Raw genomic sequence first — 24,549 nt, forward strand, 5'->3', positions numbered from 1 at the left:
ATGCACACATCCATGGCCATGTTAGCTTCCTTGGGAAAGCTGTATGGTAGTCCAGAGTGACAGCAAACCCCCACTGAGTCTTAACACATATGCTGAAGCCACAGCCAGACAAATGCTGCAAGGTAACCAAGTTGCCCGTGGAATTCGCGGGGTAAAGATTGTTTATGAAGCTTTATTCAGAGTATTCTATGCATCTTTCCAGGTCTGGTTAGAAAAGTCAAATCGCAATCCAGTAGATGACACTTTAGAACAAACTATTAATAAAGAAGGTAAGAGTCGGGGGGCATTATTGAACCCACCCTGCGAAAAGATGCACTTAATTGCTGGCTTCAGACTTGACATGTGACAGCTGATTTTCCGATGCCTTCAGAAACATGTGCTATCAAACATCAGACAAAAGGATCCATGGGGATCTAGAAAGAAGCAGGATGTCAAAGGATGAGTCTGATGTAGCAAATGTTGTTGATATTTTAAATCAGAATCAAAATCCCTTTGATTTGGATACTGTTCCTTCCATGCTCATCAATATTATAACTGGCCAAGTAGCTTCAGCAGAGGTGACACAGAGTCTCAGTAATTTCTTAGAGTTGGGACAAAACAAGCACACAAATTTCATGAAAAGAAAATTAGTGGAAGGTACCAGATCGACCAGTTTTGGGGATCCAGAAACCCGTACTAAGGTACTAACGTTTGCAGACATGCATAAATCACTGCAAGCTGATGATGGATTCTGAAGTTCTCTTTAGACAGCTTCTGGCAGTATCCAAACAACGTGACGTGTATTTGCAGACAGGATTACAACATGAACTAGCGGCAGTACCCCCTTCATTGTTCCATGATGATGGCAACATGCGAAAATGCACCAAGGCCGACCTTGCCAAGAAGTTAGAGTTACATATTCATGACGTGCAAGACTTACCCCAAATTAAAGGATCTACAATCTACATATTTGATGGAATGGCATTGCTACAGGGTCAGCATGAGTCTCAGTTCCGCACATTTGAAGACCTGGCTCAGCTACTGCTACAGAGAGTTATACTCCTTGTGAATGGTCGAATTGGAGTAGTGGACATTGTGCTTGTGTTTGATCGTTATGATGCCCCAAACTCCATCAAGCGTCAGGAAAGAGTATGACGTGGTGCTGTTGAAGCGGCTAGTCATATTATCACAGCTAGCCGAGTTGTGCCACATTACTGAAACTTCTTGAAAAATACCAGCAACAAAGCAGCACTTGCAGCTTATATTTGCAAGTATTTTATGGAAAAAGCCCCTGCAATGTTAACAGGAAACCAGAGCATTACCCTGGCTGGTGGTTTCACTGATGGAAAGCAAGCCAAAATGATCATTAAAAACCAGACTACAGATCTAGAGAACCTGTTGTGTACACAGGAGGAAGCAGACACAAGAATGTTGCTGCATGCTGTTGATATATCAGAGTCAAATCATAGAATTGTTATTCGTGCAGACGATACAGATGTACTGGTTCTTTTGGTCTACTATTATAGTAAGGTTCAGCTGTCCGCTTTGGTCTATATGCATGCGGGTCATACAAACAAAGAACGTTTCATACCAGTACATGAAATATGTGACAAACTTGGCCCCGAGGTGTCTCAAGCATTGCAAGCTGCTCATGCACTAACTGCTTGTGACACAGTATCAAGTCTGTATAAATTTGTATAAATATATGTGTTGTTTATTTGCGAACATTGGCGCTATACTAAATAAATTACAGTCATTTACAAGTCTCTTTCTATCATATTTATTTATGCATATCAGTATGATTACACGATTACATAGTAATAATAAATGTATATGCTAACAAAATATAGTCCTATTCAGTGCTGCATGGCAGTAGTAATCATGTAGACCACTGTATGGTAACATCTCCCCCATTTGAACTGAACATGAAATTCATTCATATCAATGTCACTGGTGGTGGTGGTGTACGTTCAGACAAGGGAAGGGCACACCCTGAAAAAGATGTGTGGGGTCCGTGTATCAAATGTGGAATGACAACCTCTAATCGGTGGTACCATGTTGTTGATAAGCCAAAGAGCTTTTATTTCCCGAGAAATTCACGTTTTTGTAATGCGTGTCGTCTTGCATTAGAAAAACAGTACAGGGAAAAAGATACACAAACACAGAAGCAGCAAGTGCGTTCAAGACTGTAGATGTACCATGTTTTGTTTGTGCAAGTCGTAGTGCTCATTTAACTAACGTAACCGATAAAACCTTTTTATCACTGTTTTTAACCTCCACACCAGTGAGGAAGTCTTTCCTCATTCAATACCTGATAGCACCCATCTTTGTGTAAAGCACTATAATCAGTGGATGGAAAAAAATAAGGTTTTCTGTTCAATGCCAGAATGTAAAAAACGTATTACTGGTAGCTCATCTACTAGATTTCCACCCAACTTGGATTTGATTAATAGTTGTTTTGAAGATCATGGAGATATCCAAGGTAGAGGGAAGAGTAGCCTTTTACACCAAAGGCTTCAAAACAAAGTATGTAAATGTAGAAAACAGCAGCATTCTTGTGGTCCAGGATGTTTATGTTTAAATTTTGTAAATACTGGGAATGGTGAAATAGAACTAGATGATCTTCATGAAATAATTGCAGATGAACTCCTGGAAGTACAACAAGAATCAAATGATGAACGCAATTTTGAATTTGAGAAGACTGAAGACATTGATGAGTATGACCTGTCTGAAGATAATGTAGTGGAGATGTTTGAAGCAGATGAAGTTGAAAAATATCCATGCTGGATGATGTCACATCTTTCCGAAAACCGTCGCGACGCGACAGGGTGTATTAATTGTTCAGTGAAAATAAAATCTAGAGAATATACCTTTTTTACTATATTTTAAATTCAACTTGTCAAAAATCAGTGAAAATAAATTCCATACAAAACACCCAAAAAGTCTTTTCAGTGAAAATTAATTCCAGCTAAAATAAAGTATTTTACAGTAACATTTGTCGTGTATGTTATATAGAGAATAAACGACGCCTAGGAAATTGGTGTAGAAGATCGTGCTGCGGTATTACTTAGTTTTGTCTAATGTAAAACAACGCATACGTGAGTCAATTGATCCACTAACAGTTACCCAAAGGTTAAATGAATAACTAACCCTAAAACCGATCTGTTAATTGACTTGCCAAGTAGGTCAAGGAACCTGTAATATATATGCGGTGTTCCCCAGACCGAATTGTGAGAACATACGACGCTATAAACATGTGGTGTTTTATCACGCATTGATGATGAACTGATAAGAACGACATACACCAAGTACACGTGTTGTAACATACATATTTGTTCCTGAGTTAAGGTAAGAGCTCTCTCCAACTTCTTCGTTTGTAATACGTTTACTTCTGTATATTGCATTGCAATGCTGTGACAACCTTAGAAAATCTGAGGGCATATGCTGGCTCTGTTTGTAGCTGTGAGTCGTGTATCGGGAGATATTGTTACGATTATACGAGTAAAATTTGTATATAAATGCATTGTATTTTAGACTTCAGAATGAGATTGGTAATCACCGTATTATTTGTCCACGTGTTCATCTCGGCTTTGAGGTCTGATGGAAGCGACATGTCTGGTGAGACCAGGGATGGACTTATAAATGATCATGTCACAGATTTTGATATAATACTTGGAAAGGAGGTAGTTATATCCAATATCAACTATATGGACGAGCTGTATTCAACCCTTTCACAAATCGTATTTAATAGAAAAATTATTATTGTTTTCATGAGAATTGGAAACAAGCGCCGTATGTTTGTACTTCCAGTAATCTATACAGAGCATTACATGTTATTAGTATATCTGTACAGTTAGAAAATAAATGTAAAAGCATGTCTCCATGAGACCGAATTCGAGCAGCTGTTCTTCCTCCCACCAGGCATTTGCAGATCAACGGAAATCGCATTTCAAGTGTTTTCTGTGCTGATGCGCCCTCTTTGACCAAATATGCTACGCCTTTGTTTACAGACGTCCGATGTTTTGAACAAATCGCAAGTTAAAAATAGACTCGAAAAGCTCTTTCGTAAGATCGATGTAAACCAAGACAAACGAGTCACAGTAGGTAAGATAAACTTTATTATATTGTACAATTTTCACGACAGAATTGGGGTGTAGGAATTATAGTGTTTGATTCTTAACAGACGAGTTGACGGACTGGATCTACTCTGCAATAATGGCAACGTTTTGGGAAGAAACGAAAAGAACGTTGGAACTCGTAGACGCTGATGGCGATGGTATGGTTTCATGGAACGAGTCTTTAATATTTTATTTCGGTGAATCTGAAGATGAAGACGACAGGCGATATCGATATGATTACTACAGTCAAGTAAGTCAAATTTTATATGATTCTGCGAATAATAATGATAACTGTTTTGTGTTTGTAGAACCACCAAATTATTTATATTACATAGAGTGAGTGTTTCGGTTTGATTAGATCAAGTGTGGTAAAATAAAATAAAATATTACGTTAAAAGGCGGCAGTCGTCGCGCTGCGCATGTGCGACATTTGTGTTGATAAACTTTGATTTTCCCACAATCCAATGCGCTCTTCTAATGGAATCACAAATATGAGGTTTGACCTCGGCGCGACTTGCACTAATTGCCGCCGGTGATTCTTTCGATACCTTCCAATCACCTGAAAAAATACCTAATTAAACCTTGGTTTCAGTTTGTACACGTTGATCTGCGCAACAGTCAAAGTCGCAATCTTTGTTTATAAGATACCTATATATCTCGCGCATGCATGGTGCGACGACTACCACCCTTTAAGCGGTGGAGTCCTGCTGAACCACCAGTATTAATGGTTATCGCCGCAGTAATTGGCTAAGATACTACCCAACCAGTCCCAATGTAGAAATAATTCACGAAAGACTTTGAAAACCTGGTACTACTCATACATACGTCCAGAAATTACAATAATATTTACTTTGACATGAATTATTTACATTATCCACCAGGCAGTGATTGTATGTCACTGAACGTTCTGGAAATCAAGGAGGAATAAGACTTTCTAAAAGAAATCTGAATATCCGCAAAAAATTAGTACGTGTTTAATATTAACTTGGCGAAAATATTAAAATGAGCTACTTGTCGTCTCTGACACAGGTGTGCTTTGTTTTCATCGTCTTTTTGCATGGAAATCATCAATATTTATGCGATGGTGTGTTTAATTCAAATAAAAAAATATAGCTGCATAGCAGCGATGACGGGTTTCGAGCCTGCATGGCTCATGGCAAATTGTATTTGCTCGATGTGATTATGTCTAGAATGCAATGTTCTTAACAAGTCCTCTGGTATTTTGCTATTATGAAGCACACTGGAATCAACAGACATAACCATTTATAGTCATTCATAATTAAGGAGTTGTTTGATGGTATTAATCATGATTATTGTATTATTGAACTTTTGTTTTAGTGAAACTTTTTAGTTCTAAATGAGCCTGTTGCATTTTCGCATTTTGTTGCCAAATTATGTGACAAACTATTATAGTTGGAAATGGTGCAAATAATGCGGCTAGTGCATAGTCACTCAATGACTGAAATATCAATTCCAGTTATACCATCCATGTTCCTCTAAAATAAATCAAGATGAGAAAGTTTTGTGATAGCTTACATGTACGTTAAGACAATAGACCAATAACTGTGTCAATAATTCATCTGCTTTGGCCAGTCAGTTGGTGCATTGGCTATTGATGTCAGGGCAAGTTGATATGTGCACATGTATATTGCACTGGAAAAGTGCACCATTGTGAGAGGGAGAGGTAACTTGTACAGTGTTCTGAATCCAATATATGTTGCTAATAACTAATTCAAAAATTCCGAGCACATATGATTACAGATAACAGCCTATATTTATTATCATTAAACTTTAAATCCTTAAGACAAAGTAATGATCAGAGGATATGGATAGAACAAAGGAACTACCAACTTGAATGAATATATCAGCAGCAACTTAGGTGGACCAACATAAATATGGATCATGAATGTGTTGTCGAAAATGTGTACCAGCTTATAGTGGAAACACTGAATGTTTTAGCATAAAGTATATAATGATGAACAGAACAATGTATATACATAGATTGTATATGAAATAAACATAGTAAACACTGGTAATAAAATCATCAGTTTCAAATTTCAAAACTCAACAAATTACCCCATCACCTCTAGTGAAGAACATGGATGCATTGCATCTAATAGGTGTTTAAGGGCATTGAAATATCATGGACTACTTTGGTAATTCTCGGCAGGTACCAGTGGTAAAAATCATTATGAGCATCGACTGGTGAAATGCTAATGATATTATAACCAAAAACTTGAAATTCTTGATCTTCAGCATCAAGTAAGATCACTTCAGTTTCATCTGAAGAGAACATGAATGTGTTGCCGAAAATGTGTACCAGCTTATAGTGGAAACACTGAATGTTTTAGCATAAAGTATATAATGGTGAACAGAACAATGTATATACATAGATTGTATATGAAATAAACATAGTAAACACTGGAAATAAAATCATCAGTTTCAAATTTCAAAACTCAACAAATTACCCCATCACCTCTAGTGAAGAACATGGATGCATTGCATCTAATAGGTGTTTAAGGGCATTGAAATATCATGGACTACTTTGGTAATTCTCGGCAGGTACCAGTGGTAAATCATTATGAGCATCGACTGGTGAAATGCTAATGATATTATAACCAGAAACTTGAAATTCTTGCTCTTCAGCATCAAGTAAGATCTCTTCAGTTTCATCTGTTCTTTTTAAGTCATGTTGAGGGCACAGTTTTTGCAGGATGACTTCAGATGCAGTAAGTTTATGCATCTTGCCAGAGTCTGATGTGATGTTGATGTATGCTTTAATACTTGGTAAGAGATGGCTTGTTTTTGTTCGTTGAGAGCAGTATGGACACTTGATAGTTGACATCTCTGGAGCATAATCTACCAGTTGCTTTTTACAGTGACAGTAATATTTTGCTGTACACTCAGCAGATATGATTGTTCCTCTGATGGTATTCATTTGCATGCCAGGTGTATTATCAGTACTCACATCTGTTAGTGGAATGGTTTCTGTTATAGTAGTATCCGGTGTGGAAGTCAGTTGAATGGTACCTTGAAATACACGTACACTTACATTGTTGAACTTGTAGGTGGAATTAAGTTTGATGTTGTCAATCTGTTCTCCCCATATAGCTATGAGCATCGATGATGTACTGTCTGCAATAGCAAACTCTTGCATTTGCATGATCAATCCTGATGATAATTGTTTTGGTCCACCATTTCCACAACTAATCACCTTTGCAACTGTGTTTACCTGTAATACCAAGGAAACAGTTCGCTCATGTACCTAATAATGTATCCATTAGTACAAAATTTAATAACACTTTAAAATACTGATTGTTTGCAATTATTAAACCAAACCATATCAGGTCTACACCAAATGCATTAAAATAGTTTCATTAAGAAAACGTGTTGAGATAGAACCAAAACAGTTCAAATTTGCCTGATTATGCAAATTAGATCACCTTCGCCATAGATTTAAAGCTAATCAATATCACCCAGTTCCACAGTTGCAGTGAAATATGTAGTTGTAATATCACAAATTATTATGCAAATTATATTTTTAATTTACATACATTTAAATATACGCTAATCAGAAATAAACAAAGTTCAAATGAAATATGTTGAACAGTTGTTGAGATAATAACTTATAATAATACAGGGCCTAATAACTTTGTACATTGGTGCACTGATTTGATGAGATTTAAAAGAAAACTGACATCTTTCAAGAAAATTTTTCAAGATCCATGTTTTTACTGTTTCTCAAGAGCTTGTGAAAAAATGAAGGAACAGCATCAGATATGAAATTGTTATTGTATTGTTATAACTAAATTGTTAGCCATTCTAACATTCGTGTGTGCTGTATTAATAGTACACGACCTTCAAGACAGACAGACTAATCGCAAATTTATTCATTGGGTGCTTCACACATTGGACTGAAATAAAAATGACATGTACAAATAAAATATTCTGGACAGTACATGTACAAACTTAAAATGAAAAAAGTCCATGTACAACCAAAATTTACTTAAGGCACCCTCACCCCAAAACTACTGAAATAATCCAGCCAGAGTCTAGATTTATAGGTTTAATGTTAAGGTTAGTGTTTAGTAATGTAATAAATAATATTTAGTTGGAATCCTGTTACAGTAAAAATATCACTGTAGTTTTTGAGAAAAGGTCCAATAATAAAAAAGTTGTTTCAAATTGCATTAAAATATTGTGTCATTTCATACGAGATTGGTAGATATTCCAGGGATATAAATAACATTGGCAACTGACTCCTACTTAAAATAATATAGTCAAAAAATGTTTCTAGTCAACAAATTTCAACAAGTTTCAGTGAACAAATTTTGTGAGACCATCTTTGTCTTATATAATCAATTATGAAATGAATATTGAAATAGGTTTTGACCAAAAATATTTTTTGTGCATAATTATACAAATTAATGATAAGTACATACTGTTTGGAAAGCAGCAAAATTGTCTGTGATATCTCTTATGGTATTCAGTGTTGTACTGCTCTGGTGTGTTAACCGGTATCCACTGTCAAAGTTAAACTTCAACTTTTTGGCAATAGACAGGTTGGATCTTGAGTTGTATTTAAGATCATTTTTTGTAGCATCTCGCCGTGATGGTGATGTCAACAAATTCTTCAGTAACACTGGACTCCTAGAATTAAAAAAAAAACTTATAACTTGTGTATTGGAAAGATACCTGTAATCCGTTAAACAGGATTTTTTCCCAAAAACAATTCTTTACGATCAAAATGCGTAAATGTGTATGATATTTTTGGGAAAAAAATAAATGTGATTAAAAATGAAGCAAGTATGACAACACACTAAAATATTGATTTTGTCATGAAGAACAACTGTAACATACGGACAAGTACATGGTGTACATACCGGTAGTACATTTTTCATTTATGATACTAATAAAGCAAGTACCGTATTGCATACATGATTACATTTAAGAATCGGCCTGTTATAACTGAGGGAGGACTCATCTATACCACTAATAAGGTGCATTTTCATCGATTCTGACCTGGAATCGAAATTCGAATGGACCACCGCTTAAACCATATTGACCCACTAAACGAATGGAATTCTAAATTTTGGAGTTTTTTGGTGTTAAAATTTTCGAATTGAATAGAAATAACTTAATATGAACTTACTTGTGCTTTTCGGCATTGATGAAATCGCGGTGCTTTTGTGGTGAAAATACTACTATGTCTTTAAAACCGTCTTGCTCTTGTAATACGGCATTAAAATACTTAGTGTCGTTTTTCGACGCAAGTTTCACTTTTGAAACCTGGTGAAGATATCCCTCGGTATTAAACATCTCTCGATTGGACATTATACGCCGATCGCAACAAGTACAAAAATGACACCAAGACTCGGATTGGCAACCAATGAATGCCAAAAGATCACAGCAGCTTTGCCCAGCAGCGATACAGTCGCAAAAGAAAGCGTCAGAGTGTTGGATTCAGATCGAGGCTTGGGAATAAAAGTTAGATCACTTTCGCAACTCGCCTGCCGTAAAAAAAATAAAGGTCCTCACCAAAATGCGTTTAGTTTTGTATACATGGGTAGATTTCGTATACATTGGTAGCAATATTGTATATTTTAAAATGCCAGTGTTTATGATCTATTTTCGGTGCAAAAACACAGCGGTTTCGAATGATTATATATTTCTGACGGCGGGTATTTGGCAAGTAAAAGTAATAGCGAGAATGGCAGTGTTATTTACATAATAGTCGCGAAAACAACGTTGAATATTGAAAGACAAAGGAGAACATAGAGACCGACAAGTGTTCGACGTAAGGCTGGGGAATTCAGTTTAAACGGATATCAATGATGACGTTAACCGTTACATGTTTAGTGACTTTCAAATCAGGGGCGACAGTCTTAGTACAAATACATTCATAACGAAATATGTGAGGAAAATGAAGGCACAATAACCTTGCAAATTAGTCGCAACTATGAAGAAAATAGTGAAGTGTTCGTAATAAAGTAGGAAAATGAAAATGGTGTTTGAGTGGCGTTAATAAAAATAAATAAATAAAGGGTTGTTTATAATTTGGTAGTTGTCCATAGCTCTTTATGGTAGTATTGAAAATATAATTGTAAAATGACTTTTTCTGCAGTTTACTGTTTGGCATAGTAATTTAAATCATGCACGTTGTTTTCTGGCTGGTTTACATATCGGCGATGGCAGTGATTTCAGTATACAGTTTCTTTCTTAATTGGCTTGATTAATTTTTTGTAATTCATTAAATCGGCAATGCGTGTATTTAAATAACAAGGTTCACTACACTGTCAGGATGTTTACATTTGAAATAACCTGAAAACATTTCAAATAATAAAATATAACGCATGCCACTCAGCTTAAAATATGAGGCTTCATTGCAGAAATGTATCATTAAGAAGCTACTGCAGCCTGGTTGCCATAGAGGGCGCACATTATACTAAAAGTGCATGTAACCATGGAACTTACATAATGGAACCTACAGTCGTTTTTGAGACTGTTAATTGTAGCAGCATAGACAAAACATTTTAAATATTTTCTTGTATATGTGCCACAGTTGTTGCATTCTATCTTGTACTTGGTTTAATAACTTATAATATGTTGTAAATTTATGTTGTCAATATGATACCAGAGATGTCTAAGTTATGTCAAGATCTGGTTATAAAATTTATATGTATAATATTTCGTTTACATCTGTATGGGCGAATCCCGGGACAGAGTATGCCCGGTATAAACTGTCATATCATAACAGTTACATAAAACGACGGTCTAGCAGTGACAGACGTGTACTTTAATTTTGATCAATTTACAACACATGTATAGTCTTAGTATAAACCGTACATAAATCATGTCATGTAGTCGATAAAACATTGACAATCAATACAGCGTCGTTTATATTTACAGCCTCTACAAGTATATATAACTTCAATTCGTGTACAAAATGTGCACATTTTTGCACTTGCACAGATTAAAACAAAGGCATACAATTTCCACAAATCAATCTGAGAACAACAAGGTGTGTAATAATCGTGTGATCTGATCTCGTAAATTTTATTGGACTACTAATTACTAGTATAACCATGGAACTGGTTTATAGTTCAATGGTATAACTAAGAATGTTGGACTTGGACAACGGCCCGTCTCTCAGGCCGTGACTGTGAAAACTATATAGCGCCACCAGACGGTCGAAGTTTATATGCTGCGCTTTCGTTTAGGTGAGTACATGTTTATTTTATGATCGGAGATTCAAATGTTGAATATTGATAATATATGACAATTTATGTAACTATAAGTGAACATATCCGAAATGTAAAGGTCTAGTTGTCGCATTCTCAAGTCCGGTTTTCGGTGTAAGATATTAAATGTGATAAATTTTGTGCATTTTCTAGTCATTTATCGTGTAAAACAATCATGGCGTCGCCCAGTCATGTCGACCGGAAGTGCGTGCACCGTGTTCAACTTCTTAAAGCATTGCACATGTTAATCAATTTGGCAATTTAGAAAGTCACAGACGTGTCATTTGAGCGTCACAAACAAACAAAGACATTATTTAACAGCTTTAATGGGTGAAATAATTGAACAATGGCGCTATTTTATAGTGTCGATTATTAGAAAGGTCAAACCTCAATTCCCAAAACTAGCAATGTATGGGGTAACCCGAATCTCAGGCCCCGGCCAATGACCCCTGGCTAATGAGTTATTAATTTACATGTTTTTCTCGCAAATGTTTATATATTTAACGCCACTCGCCAATGTACGTAAAACGCGGAAGTGAATTGGCCGATAAGTCACCATGACTCGACAGTAATACAGAGACATTTCGCGATGGGCGTCTTTCGTGGTCGGTAATATTTACGAAAAAATCTTTGTTCAATGTTTTATAAACTGGCTTGGCAGTTCTCATCACCAAATAAACAATGTCACAGCCTTTCGGCCACTTTTCCAACAAATCCAAAATCACTTGATAATTTTGTTCACTTAACATTTGTACTATGATTACTTTTTAAGTTTTGATAATTTTAATGCATACTTGTACACCCACAAAAATACCCCCAGGATAAGAGAATTTAGTTTATACCCTTGACAAAAAAGCATTATTTTTCCTTGTCTTAATATTGAATTTTTTTTTGATCTGTGTAACTTTGTGTGGAAATCCTAATAAGATTTAATGTACAGTTCACAACTGACAGTTTTGCAATATTAGAGGTTGTGAACTTGTCCATAAAGGCTGCAAACTGCAATTTTTTTTTATAAAGATTGTGTTCACTGACATTTATTTTGTATGTTTTTCTTATTGGTGTGACTACAGTGACTGTGTAGTGTACTCGGCAGTTTTTTTTTTGTCTTTTGTTGTCAGTTGTTGGTTTTGTGTTCTTGGAGTTTTGTACAAAAATCAATGGTTAAATAAGTATATTATTTCCACTTTGCAGTATATTGTAGACAGTACTTGTATACTTTGTTTTCCATCATAAATATCGAATTGTTCGGAAGCATGAGATTGTAATGTAAATTTAGTTCATTAATGTTGTACGATGACGCTTTCTCTGGGGCCTTCTGAGTCCAGGCCTGTTTACTTACTTGTTGTCAGTGTCTGACTGGTATATACAAAATACGACCAAGTAAACGTCAGAATATTAAAAAAAGAAACCTAAAAATCAGTTGCCCATGCCCAAAGAGTCGCAAAGCCAAAACAATCTGTCAACCGACTGCATCCAAAGCAGCGATATGATTTCAAACATCGAAATTGAGAAACGCAAGTGTAGACATATAGCTAAGAAATAAACACATCTATCCCGGCCAGCAATCGAATCATCAATCGTTATGAGTGATGTAACTGGTATTTCCGTGAATGTTGTCAAATTCGTGAGTGTGCGTATTTCGTACAGTGCCGTGAACATTGCTACAATCAAAGACGCGCAGAACAGGAAGTCCATTCTGTACTACCGGTAGTACCATTGCCAATTTTTGGACAGAAGAGGACTATTCATACAGGGGGACGCTCCAGTAAGAAATTGTTAAAATTGCCCGATTGGCATATCAAAATCCTGTATTGAAACAGAACATATTTTATATTCTCTAAAAATAACATTGTTATGTCTCTAGACTCACAACGAACCCAAAACAAAGGAAACATTCCGATCCAAACAACCTGCGTCTTATCGCCATTGCGTTTCTGAGCAAAAATATGTTGATGCCAAAAATGACCGATTTTCGCCAAATCTTCTATGATTTTTTGATAATATCATTAATTCAGTCCAGCGGTTGGATAGGTTATTCATTAGAGACGCTCGTGAAACAAAATTGATGAGGTAAATCACTCTGGCGACAAAAAAATCGGCGATAAAAGCCAAGGGGATGAGGGACTGAATTTCAAAAAACATATTTTATATGTATGCCATTCAATTTGGCCTGAGCCAGAGATTGGCTAGTGGTGTGAAATATATAAAAATATGTGAGAAAAACATGTAAATGGCTCATTGGCCAGGGGGCCATTCAATTTGGCCGGGGACCCATTGGCCGGGGGCCAGAGATTCAGGGTTACCCCAATGTTTGTGTTAACAATTTCAAAACCTGGAGTCATCCGGTTCTTTGCACATGTGTTTTTTACCAAATTTTCTTGCTGGTCCTTAATTGCTATTTTTGTTACTTGTGGGTATGTTGCATTGATATTTCAATCGTCTTGTGTGTACTATCTAATGGTTGATTTTGAGCCTATTGCTTGGATACCATTCATATAGGTACCTCAGGTATACCTATCTGAGATTTGTTCAATTCATGATGATATCTAATTTTGAACAGCTAACATCGGGGCTATCTCAGCTGACAGGCTGCTTGTTTTATTTTGTATTGTGACCTTTGACCTATAGTACTAACTGCATGTTGCGGTTTCAGCCACTGTTCAAATTAATGACCCTTTGTCAATAATCATTGGTTGTAATGATTTGCTATTTCACGTTTCCTGAAATCAACCTGAATCAATTAACAGGGCGAACAATTTTGTAAATAATTTGTAGCGAAGAGTGAATATTTTTTATTATGTTTATTAAAGAGTTGTTTGTTACACTTTCCTGTGTAGGTTTGCCATTTACAGTACTGTAAATGTATTAATACCAAAAATTGCTGTGTTGACAGTCACATTACTATAATAATTGTAAATTCACTATGTTGCATAATTTAACAGTTCTCTATATTTCACTTGCAGTCTATAACAATCTATTCCTGTATATTGAAAGGTAAGATATGTCTAGGCATGAAAGATGAATTTGTTATGATCTATACCTTATATAGTTTTAATTTGGTTAACAATTATGTATCAAACATGTGCACATTTTGTTAGCCGTTAATAATGAAGTGTGAACTCTGGATATATGCTTATATACTGCTCAGTATGTATTGATATTTATACACATTATTACTGCATGTCAGCATTATGGTAAAATATATCCAAGTTCACATGGTTTGTGGGAGTTAGTGCTATATGTAGATCATTTTGTCACTCAACTGGGGAATTGATATATATATGTGTCAATCTTTCTAGCCTATGCATACATATCTGGACCAATCAGGTTTTTAGTTTAGTAATTCAATAGACATTCTAAGCAGTAAATAAAGTTCTATAGTGTTCTTATTCAAGACAGCTGTATGTCTACAATTTTTAGGTAACATATTTTTGAAATCAACCATTTTTTACAACCAGATCTCATTCACACAAACACTTAGATCATGTTTGAACATGTTTAGGGGTAGATATGAGTGTATGTTTAGCTCTTTATTAACAACTGTATAAACTTCAAAAATCATAAACACAGACATCAGACCTATGTACATGCATTTGTGTGATGATGCAATTCAAGACAGCTGTGTGGTATTTAACTGTGAAGGAAAAAACTCACAATGCAAGTTTGCAATTTATCTCACTGTTTTGCTTGCAAATTAGCAGTATTGCTAATGAAATTGACACAGGTGGCATCTGTATTTTAATAACAATGTACCTATCTCTTGTAAGTAAAAACAGTGCTCAATTTAGCAAATATATTAAATAAATCACTCGTATTTTGACAATTGTATCTTTCAGATGCCTCGAAAGAAAGGTTGGAAGAGAGGTGAAGCTCTAAAGAAGAGGTTGGCCTTGGGTAGAAACCCACCAACCAATGTCCTTCGGGATCAAAGCGATACTGTCCTTCGGGATCAAAGCGATACTGTCCTTCGGGATCAAAGCGATACTGTCCTTCGGGATCATAATAAATCAGAAAGTATTGTCCTTCGGGATCATAATGAATCAGAAAGTATTGTCCTTCGGGATCATAGCAATACTGTCCTTCGGGATCATAGCAATACTGTCCTTCGGGATCATAGCAATACTGTCCTTCGGGATCATAATGAATCAGAAAGTATTGTCCTTCGGGATCAGAATGAATCTGTAAGTATTATCTTTCGGGATCAGAACGAGTCGCAAATTAGTGCTGGAAGTATTTTTAATAAAGTACATGATGAAGAAACAAATAATGTTGCAGAGAGTTTCTCATTAGAGCAATTTAATTTGTTAAATGATTCAGTTGGAAATGTTAATGATCAGACAACAGGTAATAAGTTCATGCTAACAACTTCAGTACAAGGAAGTTTTCATCAAGGTCATCATCAATTTCTAGATAACAGTGGAAAACAGTGTGTTGCAAATAGCTTAGTTTCTATGATATTCAGTCAAATCAAATATGTAGATTCATGGGAATCGGAAGACTTGGATATAATACTGCAAACTGGTAATGAATTGTATGGCTTTTTACAACAGTCTACAACTGTTAATTCAGAACTGTTATTAGTGACAGAATTACCACAAACAGTTGATTTATTTGACACCCAGTTTACTTTGAGTGTTGGTGACTCATTATTTGGTATTATTGGTGAAAGTGATTATGAGAACACATTTCTTACACCATTTGACAATGCTCTTGATATATCATTAACTGAATATAATTCATGCTTTGTTATATTTGGCGGAGCAGCATTTGCTGTGATCAAGAATGATGGATTTTATTGGATCTTTGATTCACATTCAAGAAATTCCAAAGGCATGGTAGCACCTGATGGATTAAGCATAGTAATCAAGTTCAGTAGTATTGAGATGGTGTATAAACATTGTTGTGATCTTGCTGTATCCATGCATGTGCATGAAAATGAACAGTTTGAAGTTACGGGTATAAATGTTAATGCTGAAAAGTATCATGTTATTGACACTGAAACTCAGTCAGATAATGAAGTGGAGTTAGTTGAATCAGATCATACACCTTTTTTATATCAACCCTTGTCCTCTGAGATGTGTCAAAGATTGTGCACTGAACTTAGTTTACAAAATGAAAGAGAAAGATTTGGGTTTCATACTGAAAATTTTGAAATGGGTGAACCATGCAAAACCAAATCTATCCAAGGGGATGGTAATTGTTTTTTCCGGGCTTTGTCATATGTACTATCTGGAAGTGAGGATAACCACATGCAAATCAGATTAGCCATTGTAAATCATCTAAAGAAGAATAACCCTGTATTTTACCCCTTTTTAAGACCAGGCCATGTGTCTGTTGATGATTACATTCTAACATCTGGTATGCAATATGCTGAAACATGGGCAACGGAAGTTGAAATACTTGGAGCTGCTGATCTATTAAGAACAGATATTTTCACATTTAGCCGAGGTAAATGGATTAAATACTCCAACTATCAGCTTAACAAGAGTGTATCCAATAATGGAAAAGCAATATACTTAAAACACGCCATGGAAATACATTATGAAGTGGTTGAATGTGTCAAGCATGCTGGTGATGTGTTGTGTGACTGCTTCCAGAGCAATATTATGAAACAAGACACGGTGTCAAAAATTGGAATGAAGAAAAGACGTTTAGAAAGCACAGAAACTGATATTGGAACAACAATGAAATTATTTAAAAATGATAGCAATATAGAGTCAGATGATGTACCAAACACTTTAACTAAACCAACAAAAATTACAAAATCTCAGGGCAGACGTGCCTATCTTAAATGTTGGAAAGAATATGTTCAAAGAAAACGAAGTGGTAAACAAACTGGGCAACATGTGGCTAAAAAACGTAAACTAGAGAAAGAGCGAGAGCGATATTACAATGATGACAGTTTTTGCCAAAGAAAAAAAAAGAACATGATTCAACATTATGCAAATAATAAGTCTCACAGAGAAGCTGTGAAGACAAGAAGCATTACAAAATATAGATATGACGAAATGCACAGGGAGTCTATAAAAACTAGAAGCATTGCCAAATATAAACAAAATGAAAAGCACAGGGAGTCTATAAAAACTAGAAGCATTGCCAAATATGAAGCTAATGAATCACACAGAAAGTGCTTGAAAACTAGAAGCATTTCTAAATATAGAGATGATGAATTACACAGGGATTCTGTGAAATCTAGAAGCATTACTAAATATAAAGATGATGAATTCCACAGGGATTTTGTGAAGTCTAGAAGCATTACTAAATATAAATATAATCCGTCGCACAGAGAAGCTGTGAAGACAAGGAGTACTACAACATATAAAAAGAATGAACAGCATAGAAAAGATCTTTTAAATAGAACAACCACCAAGAGATTAATAGAATCAAATAAGAAACAATATTTTACAAATGTATTGGGTATGTTTAGAAATGAAATTGCCCATGGTCCAGATTTTGTCTGTGCAGTATGCCATCGGCGACTTTTCAGAAACCAAGTTATTCACTGTAAAAAAGAGGTGTACACCAAAAAAGGTGGGAATGTTGCATTAATTGCAGATAAGTGTATTACTGAAGATTATCTACACAAATGTAGCAGTGTGTGTTCTAGGAATAGTGAATGTTTATATTTGAAAAATGAACAGTGTAAATTATGGATTTGTTTTACTTGTCAAAGGAAAATTTTGAGTGGTAAAATTCCATGTGAAGCAGTTAACAACAATCTTAATCTGAAGCCTATTCCAGATGAATTAAAATGCTTAAACTCTCTTGAACAACATTTGGTGGCATTGCACATTCCTTTTATGAAACTGTTGGCTTTACCAAAAGGTGGACAAAATGGTGTTCATGGACCTGTTGTATGTGTTCCTTCTAGCATTGATAAAGCTACATCCATTTTACCAAGATGTGAATCAGATGACCAAATGATAAAAGTAAAACTGAAGCGGAAACTGACATACAAGGGCCATTATCAGTATCACTTTGTAAATGAGGCTCATATAAAGAATGCATTAGTATATCTTCAGAAGAACAATAAATGGTATAGCAATGTTTGTTTTAACAAAGATTGGGTTAATCCTTTAGCAAAAATTGAAGAAGAAATTGAAACACCAGATAACGAGGATAGTGCCTCAAAACATTCTGAAGGAAAAAATAGAGATTTTGAGGACAATGAAGAAGAAAAAGATGGATTACTTTTAGATACATGTCTTCAACCAGTTGATGTTGGACCCGAAGTTCTTGATCAACCTTCTGATGAAATATCTTGCATTGCCCCCGCTGAAGGAAATAGTCCAGTTAAAATGTTAATGGATGAAGGTAATGAAGCAAAGTCTTTTCCTGTTTTGTATCCTGAAGGATCACCAACATTTCATGACAAACGCAGTGAAAAAATAACATTGTCAAGATATCTGCATACTCGTTTGATGAATGCAGATGGTAGATTTGCAAAAAATACAGATTTTATATTTTATGCCCAGTATTTGTCAGAAGTACAACAAGTTGTCTCAAATGTGTCTATTGCCTTACGCAAAGGTTCTGGTAAAGCAGGTGGTCAATCTGTAACAGCTGCAACTTTAACAAATTCACAGTCATTGACTGACATTCTTAAGCACAATGAGGGATACAAGTTTTTGAAACCCATCCGTGGAACACCACCTTTTTGGCAAAGTGCACAGAAAGATTTATTTGCAATGTTAAGACAGCTTGGTATACCTACATGGTTTTGTTCATTTTCATCAGCTGACACTAGATGGCCTGAAATAATTGAATGCATTCTTCGAGAACAAGGTGATACACGAAGTTTTGAACAGCTTGATTGGTCTGAAAAATGTTCTGTATTGAGAAACAACCCTGTAACTGCAGCTCGAATGTTTGAACACAGATTCCACTCTTTTTTGAAACGGGTAATAATGTCACCTGCAGCACCTATTGGCGAAATAGTAGATTATTTTTACCGTGTTGAATTTCAGCAACGTGGTTCTCCTCATACACATTGTCTTTTTTGGGTAAAGGATGCACCAATTATTGATAAAGATGATGATGCAGAAGTAACAACATTTGTGGACAAATATGTCACTTGTGAAATGCCATCTTCGGAACAAGACGAAGAACTTAATGAGATTGTGAATAGTGTACAAAAACACAGTACAAGACATTCAAAAACTTGCAGAAAACTTGGTACTACTTGTAGATTTAATTTCCCACGTCCACCTTCAGGAAAAACCTTTATTGTTCGAACTGATACAGAAAAAGCTAAGGACAAAGAAGAGATAACAATTGAAACTGATAATGTCATACAGGATTATGTTGATAGTGAAGCAGAATATCAAGAAACAGACCAAGAAAATGAGATGACTAAAGATACAGCCACGGCAATTCTGACAAAAATCTGGAATATACTACTGAATTCTGAAAATAACTTCACATCTGTTTCATCCTTGTTTGCTTATATTGAATTAACCCAAGAAAACTTTGAGAAAGCATGTAGCGTGTTGACAAAAAAAACAAGCATAGTTTTAAAACGGCAACCTTCTGATGTTTGGGTAAATCAATATAACAAAGATCTTCTGAGATGTTGGAATGCAAATATGGACATACAATATATTGTGGATGCCTACAGTTGTGTTGTGTACATTATTAGCTACATTTCAAAAGCTGAACGAGAAATGGGATTGTTGTTAGATCATGCACAGAGGGAAGCATCAAAAGAAGGGAATATGGATGCAAAACTTGCAATGAAAAAAATTGGAGGTGTATATCTTCACAACCGTGAGTTGAGTGCCCAGGAAGCTGTATACAGAGTTTGTAATTTGAGGTTGAAAGAATGCTCAAGAAAAGTACAATTTATTCCTACAGGCGATAATCCAATTAAAATGAGTCTCCCACTAGCAATTTTAAAGAGCATGAGTAAAGGCGGAGATCTCAACAATGAAAACATCTGGATGACAAGTATGCTTGATCGTTATAAGAATAGACCAAATGAAATTAATACCATGTGTCTTGCAAGTTTTGCTTCTGAATACAGAATTGTACCTAAGTCAGAGGTAGAAAGAAAAAGCAATATTAATAACAATAAAGTTATTAAACTTAATAATGGTCTAGGTTATATGCAAAGGAGAACAAGAACTGATCCTGCAGTTGTCAGATATGCAAGATTTTCAGTAACTAAGCAACCAGAGAAGCATTATCAAAGTATATTGCAACTTTTTCTACCATACAGAGCTGAATGCCAGTTGAAACCTAAACAATTCCATTCATTTGAAGAGTTTTATCAAACTGGTGCTGTAAAATACAAGAACAATTGGCCTGAAAGTGTAAAATCTATAGTTGACAGAAATAAAGCAATGTTTGAGAAAGATGTTGATGTAATTGATGCAGCTGAGCAAATGCTTGAGTCATGCCCTCTTTTAGAAGATGCATGGGCACAAATTCACCCAGAGTCTGAGAAGGAAAGATTAGAATGTTTAGAATCAGCTAGTACGAATTCAATATCTAATGAATCAGAAAGTGAAGATTCAATTCCAGACTTGTTGCATAAAGATAAAAAAGACGTTTGTAAAGAAGTATATAATCAGTGTGGAATATCCAAAAATGAGGCTAAAATATTGATGAGATCACTTAATGATAAACAGCGTGATATATTCTACACTGTCCGAAAATGGTGTTTAGATAAAGCTAATGGCAAGAATGTTGCACCGTTTCACATGTTCTTAAGTGGAGGAGCAGGAACAGGAAAATCTCATGTTATCAAGGCTGTGTATTATGAGGCTTCAAGAATCCTTGCTCGTATTCTACCAAATCCAGATGATATTTCTGTTCTGTTGACAGCACCGACTGGTGTAGCTGCGTTCAACATAAATGCAACCACTGTTCATAGTACTTTCTCAATAGCAGTTGATGCCAAATTGCCATATCAACCACTAGGACAAGATACATTAACTACCATTCGTTCCAAACTTAGTAGTCTGCAAATTCTTATTATTGATGAAATTTCAATGGTTGACAAGAAGTTGCTTTGTTATATACATGGGAGATTAAGGCAAATCAAACAGACTGGTGACTATTCACCATTTGGAAATGTTTCTGTGATTGCTGTAGGCGATTTTTATCAATTACCACCTGTAAAAGGAAAGGCTTTATATGTTAGTAGCGAAGGTATGGATCTGTGGAATGATTATTTCGCCATTGCTGAATTAACAGATGTAGTAAGGCAGCAAGATCAACAGTTTGCTGAGGCATTAAATAGCGTCAGAACACGAAGAAAATCTGATGAATTACCAGCAAGTGTTGTGAACATGTTTCGTCTCTGTGAAACTGGTGAAGAGTACAATGGTATGCATATATTTGCAACAAATAAAGATGTGGATCAATGTAATATAAACATGCTTCATGCAACATGTTCAAACCCCATATGTATTAATGCTCAAGACTTTTCTAGAAATACTAAAACTAAAAAACTAGAACATAGAGAGAGAAACTATGTTAAAGTCTACAATACAAACTTGGCAAAGTCGGTTACTTTGGCTATAAATGCGCGTGTGATGTTGATTAAAAACATTGATGTATCTGATGGTCTAGTAAATGGTGTTTTTGGCAAAATTTCACATATTTCTTTTGAAGACAATAACATATTTCCATCCTGTATATATGTAGTGTTTGATAACGTGAAGGTTGGTACTAAACTACGCAGCAAATCTGGAAGCTTCTCTGTATTGTCACCAAATAGCACACCTATTAAACCATCAGAGGACAGAGTAAACAATGGCGGAGGCATTAGAAGACAATATCCATTAAAGCTAGCTTATGCATGCACTATACACAAAGTACAAGGATTAACAGTAGAGAAAGCTGTAGTATCATTAAATAAAATATTTTCTCCAGGGCAAGCTTATGTAGCCTTGAGTAGAGTTAAGACATTAGATGGCCTTATTATTCAAGATTTCAAGGAATCGAGTATGTATTGCAATGAAAGGATTGAATCAGCTCTATTAAGCATGCCAAAATACTTGACGTCAAAATCAGTGTCAGACGGTGTTTGCCAATGTACTATCTTGCTACACAATGTTGAAGGATTATTATCTCATTTTGAAGACATCAAATGCGATAAAAGACTTGTTAATGTTGATTTTATGTGTTTGACAGAAACCTGGCTACTGGATGGGCAACTATATAGTGAATTAAAATTAAAAGATTTTGATTTTCATCACAAACCACGATCAATATCTTATGATACATCTAATGAGATAACATCAGATTTGAAACAACAGGCACATGGAGGTGTAGCAGTTTATTCTAGTATTCATAAAAGTACTGAATTCCTCAAGCTATATGTGCCTAATTTGGAGTACTTAGCTTTTTATGTGAAAGACATACGTGTGTCAGTAGCTGTTATATATAGACCTCGGTCGTATAGAGCTGATGTGTTTAGAGAAAACCTGTTGGATCTGGTTAATGAAATGAGTAAAATATCTGCAAGTAACATTATTATTGGTGATTTCAATGAAAATATACTTGTGTCTTCCAGTGTGCAGAACATTTTAGAAAAGCAAGGATTCAAACAATGTGTTGCCTTACCAACTACAGAAAGTGGAACGTTAATTGACCATGTGTACATTAAAAACGCTGACATCCTTAATGTTGAAGTTATACAAACATATTATGGGTTTCATGATGCTGTGATTATTCGGTTCTGAAAGTATCATTATTTTGGTACACTCAACCTAGATTTATTATTATTGAAATTCCAATTTGCTACAACTGGGATGCTAAAATCACACTTAAGTGATATGTCTATTATAGGGGAATATATTTCAATGTATTTAGATATTAAGACTCCCTTCCTACTTTTACTGCACGAATAGCATTCCTGGGCGTGAGAGTAAAACTAAGGGACACGCCCACTCCACTTCACTCATTATAGGATTGGGAGGGGGCACTTACAGTCATGGATATTTCGCAACAAAAATTTATAACAAAAAATAAATTTGATTTTTTGTAACAGATGAGATAGTTGCAGTTACGTTGCATTTATTTATTGTATCTATTTTATGTTAAATTGTTTTGCTGATCAATGTAATGATGTTAACCACCATAATGTCGTTTTTTACATGTGCATACTATAGGTCGTTATGCAAGATATATAATGTAATTAAGGACTTTGAATATAGAATCTATATTTCAGGAGAGCAGTAACGTAATTACAACTTTACTTTAAAACATCATTATAATTTCAATTATTCACACAGTATCCATCAAGTGCCCCCCTCCCTATAAAAAAATTATTTTTATCTTTACTACTTAAAACAATTTACACCTTGCTTCTGACATTATATATTGTTTAATGTTATGTAACTGTTATATTGATACACCCTTGCATGTTTGGTTTGGGTTCCAATATTAGAAAATTAAATGTAGCAATGAAATTGAAAAGTTTATCATAAACCTGCTCGAAATGCATGTTATGTTGTCACACATTCTACAAGCATGACACCACGTCATTAATAATTTGAGCATGGAAGTGGACGAATAATAACTGTGACACCTATATGTGTCAAAGCTTTTCAACAGCACAGAAATGACTAAGGTTAAACCACCCATTTGTGAATACTTTAGATGAGAGTGATACCATCTTGTCACAGGTTTTAACAGCCAAACTATGGCCATCAATGTCAAATTCAGCGCCTTTGGAACATAAATCATACCAAAGTGGATGACCAAGCCAAGTCAATGATCTCATGAATGATGTGATCATAATATCATTTCATACAGGCCGGTGAACACTTCATCGATGCCACAGTCAGATAGCATAATCACTTAATGTGGTGACAGCATTATGATACAAGTTAATTAACGTCTCCCCCTCTCCATAGCCAAATTACATCAAACAATATAAGCCTGCTGAACAACGAATATATGCTGTAGAAGTTTAGAATTGTAAACCGAGCCACACCATGCACTTGATGTCACATATTGCCATACTGGTTGCCTCGCAGAACGAGTTTATCCAGAATCACAATGTGGTTTAAGATCAGGTTGCTCCATCATAGACATGATCTTCTCTTTGAGGCAACTCCAGGAAAAGTGCAGGGAAAAGCGACAACCTCTATACCTGGCTTTCATTGACCTTACCAAGGCCTTCGACCTGGTAAGCCACAGTGGCTTATTCAGTCTTCAGCGCATAGGCTGCCCATCAAAGCTCCTAAGCCTCATCA

At 35.4% G+C, this 24,549-nt stretch overlaps 2 protein-coding genes and 1 long non-coding RNA gene across 3 annotated transcripts; 2 read left to right on the forward strand and 1 right to left on the reverse strand.

Annotated features, from left to right (window-relative positions):
- Nucleotides 1–5,852: 5,852 nt before the first annotated feature.
- On the reverse strand, nt 5,853–9,431 carry LOC100376261 (uncharacterized). The gene is made up of 3 exons (XM_085491915.1): nt 9,250–9,431; nt 8,540–8,747; nt 5,853–7,329 (listed from the first exon to the last, which is right to left on the reverse strand). Exons 1-3 carry the CDS (start codon nt 9,429–9,431, stop codon nt 6,631–6,633), a joined length of 1,089 nt encoding a protein of 362 aa, XP_085348041.1. The 3' UTR covers nt 5,853–6,630.
- Nucleotides 9,432–11,275: 1,844 nt separating this feature from the next.
- Nucleotides 11,276–15,608, forward strand: LOC146732699 (uncharacterized). Its single transcript, XR_014926847.1, has 3 exons — nt 11,276–11,317; nt 14,305–14,335; nt 15,178–15,608. It is a non-coding gene; the product is annotated as an uncharacterized LOC146732699 (long non-coding RNA).
- Nucleotides 15,609–15,696: 88 nt separating this feature from the next.
- LOC146732700 (uncharacterized) lies at nt 15,697–23,031 on the forward strand. Its single transcript, XM_085491916.1, has one exon. It carries the CDS (start codon nt 15,697–15,699, stop codon nt 23,029–23,031), a length of 7,335 nt encoding a protein of 2,444 aa, XP_085348042.1.
- Nucleotides 23,032–24,549: the final 1,518 nt, after the last annotated feature.

Source organism: Saccoglossus kowalevskii, chromosome 17 (assembly GCF_978046115.1).
Source record: "Saccoglossus kowalevskii chromosome 17, keSacKowa6.1, whole genome shotgun sequence".
NCBI classification, from domain to species: domain Eukaryota; kingdom Metazoa; phylum Hemichordata; class Enteropneusta; family Harrimaniidae; genus Saccoglossus; species Saccoglossus kowalevskii.

Coding starts and splice junctions, on each gene's coding strand:
- LOC100376261 (XM_085491915.1), bottom strand. CDS start 9,431: ATGTCCAATCGAGAGATGTTTAATACCGAGGGATATCTTCACCAGGTT. Junction 8,748..9,249: donor ATCAATGCCGAAAAGCACAA/GTAAGTTCATAT, acceptor TTTTAATTCTAG/GAGTCCAGTGTTACTGAAGA. Junction 7,330..8,539: donor ATTTTGCTGCTTTCCAAACA/GTATGTACTTAT, acceptor TTGGTATTACAG/GTAAACACAGTTGCAAAGGT.
- LOC146732700 (XM_085491916.1), top strand. CDS start 15,697: ATGCTAACAACTTCAGTACAAGGAAGTTTTCATCAAGGTCATCATCAA.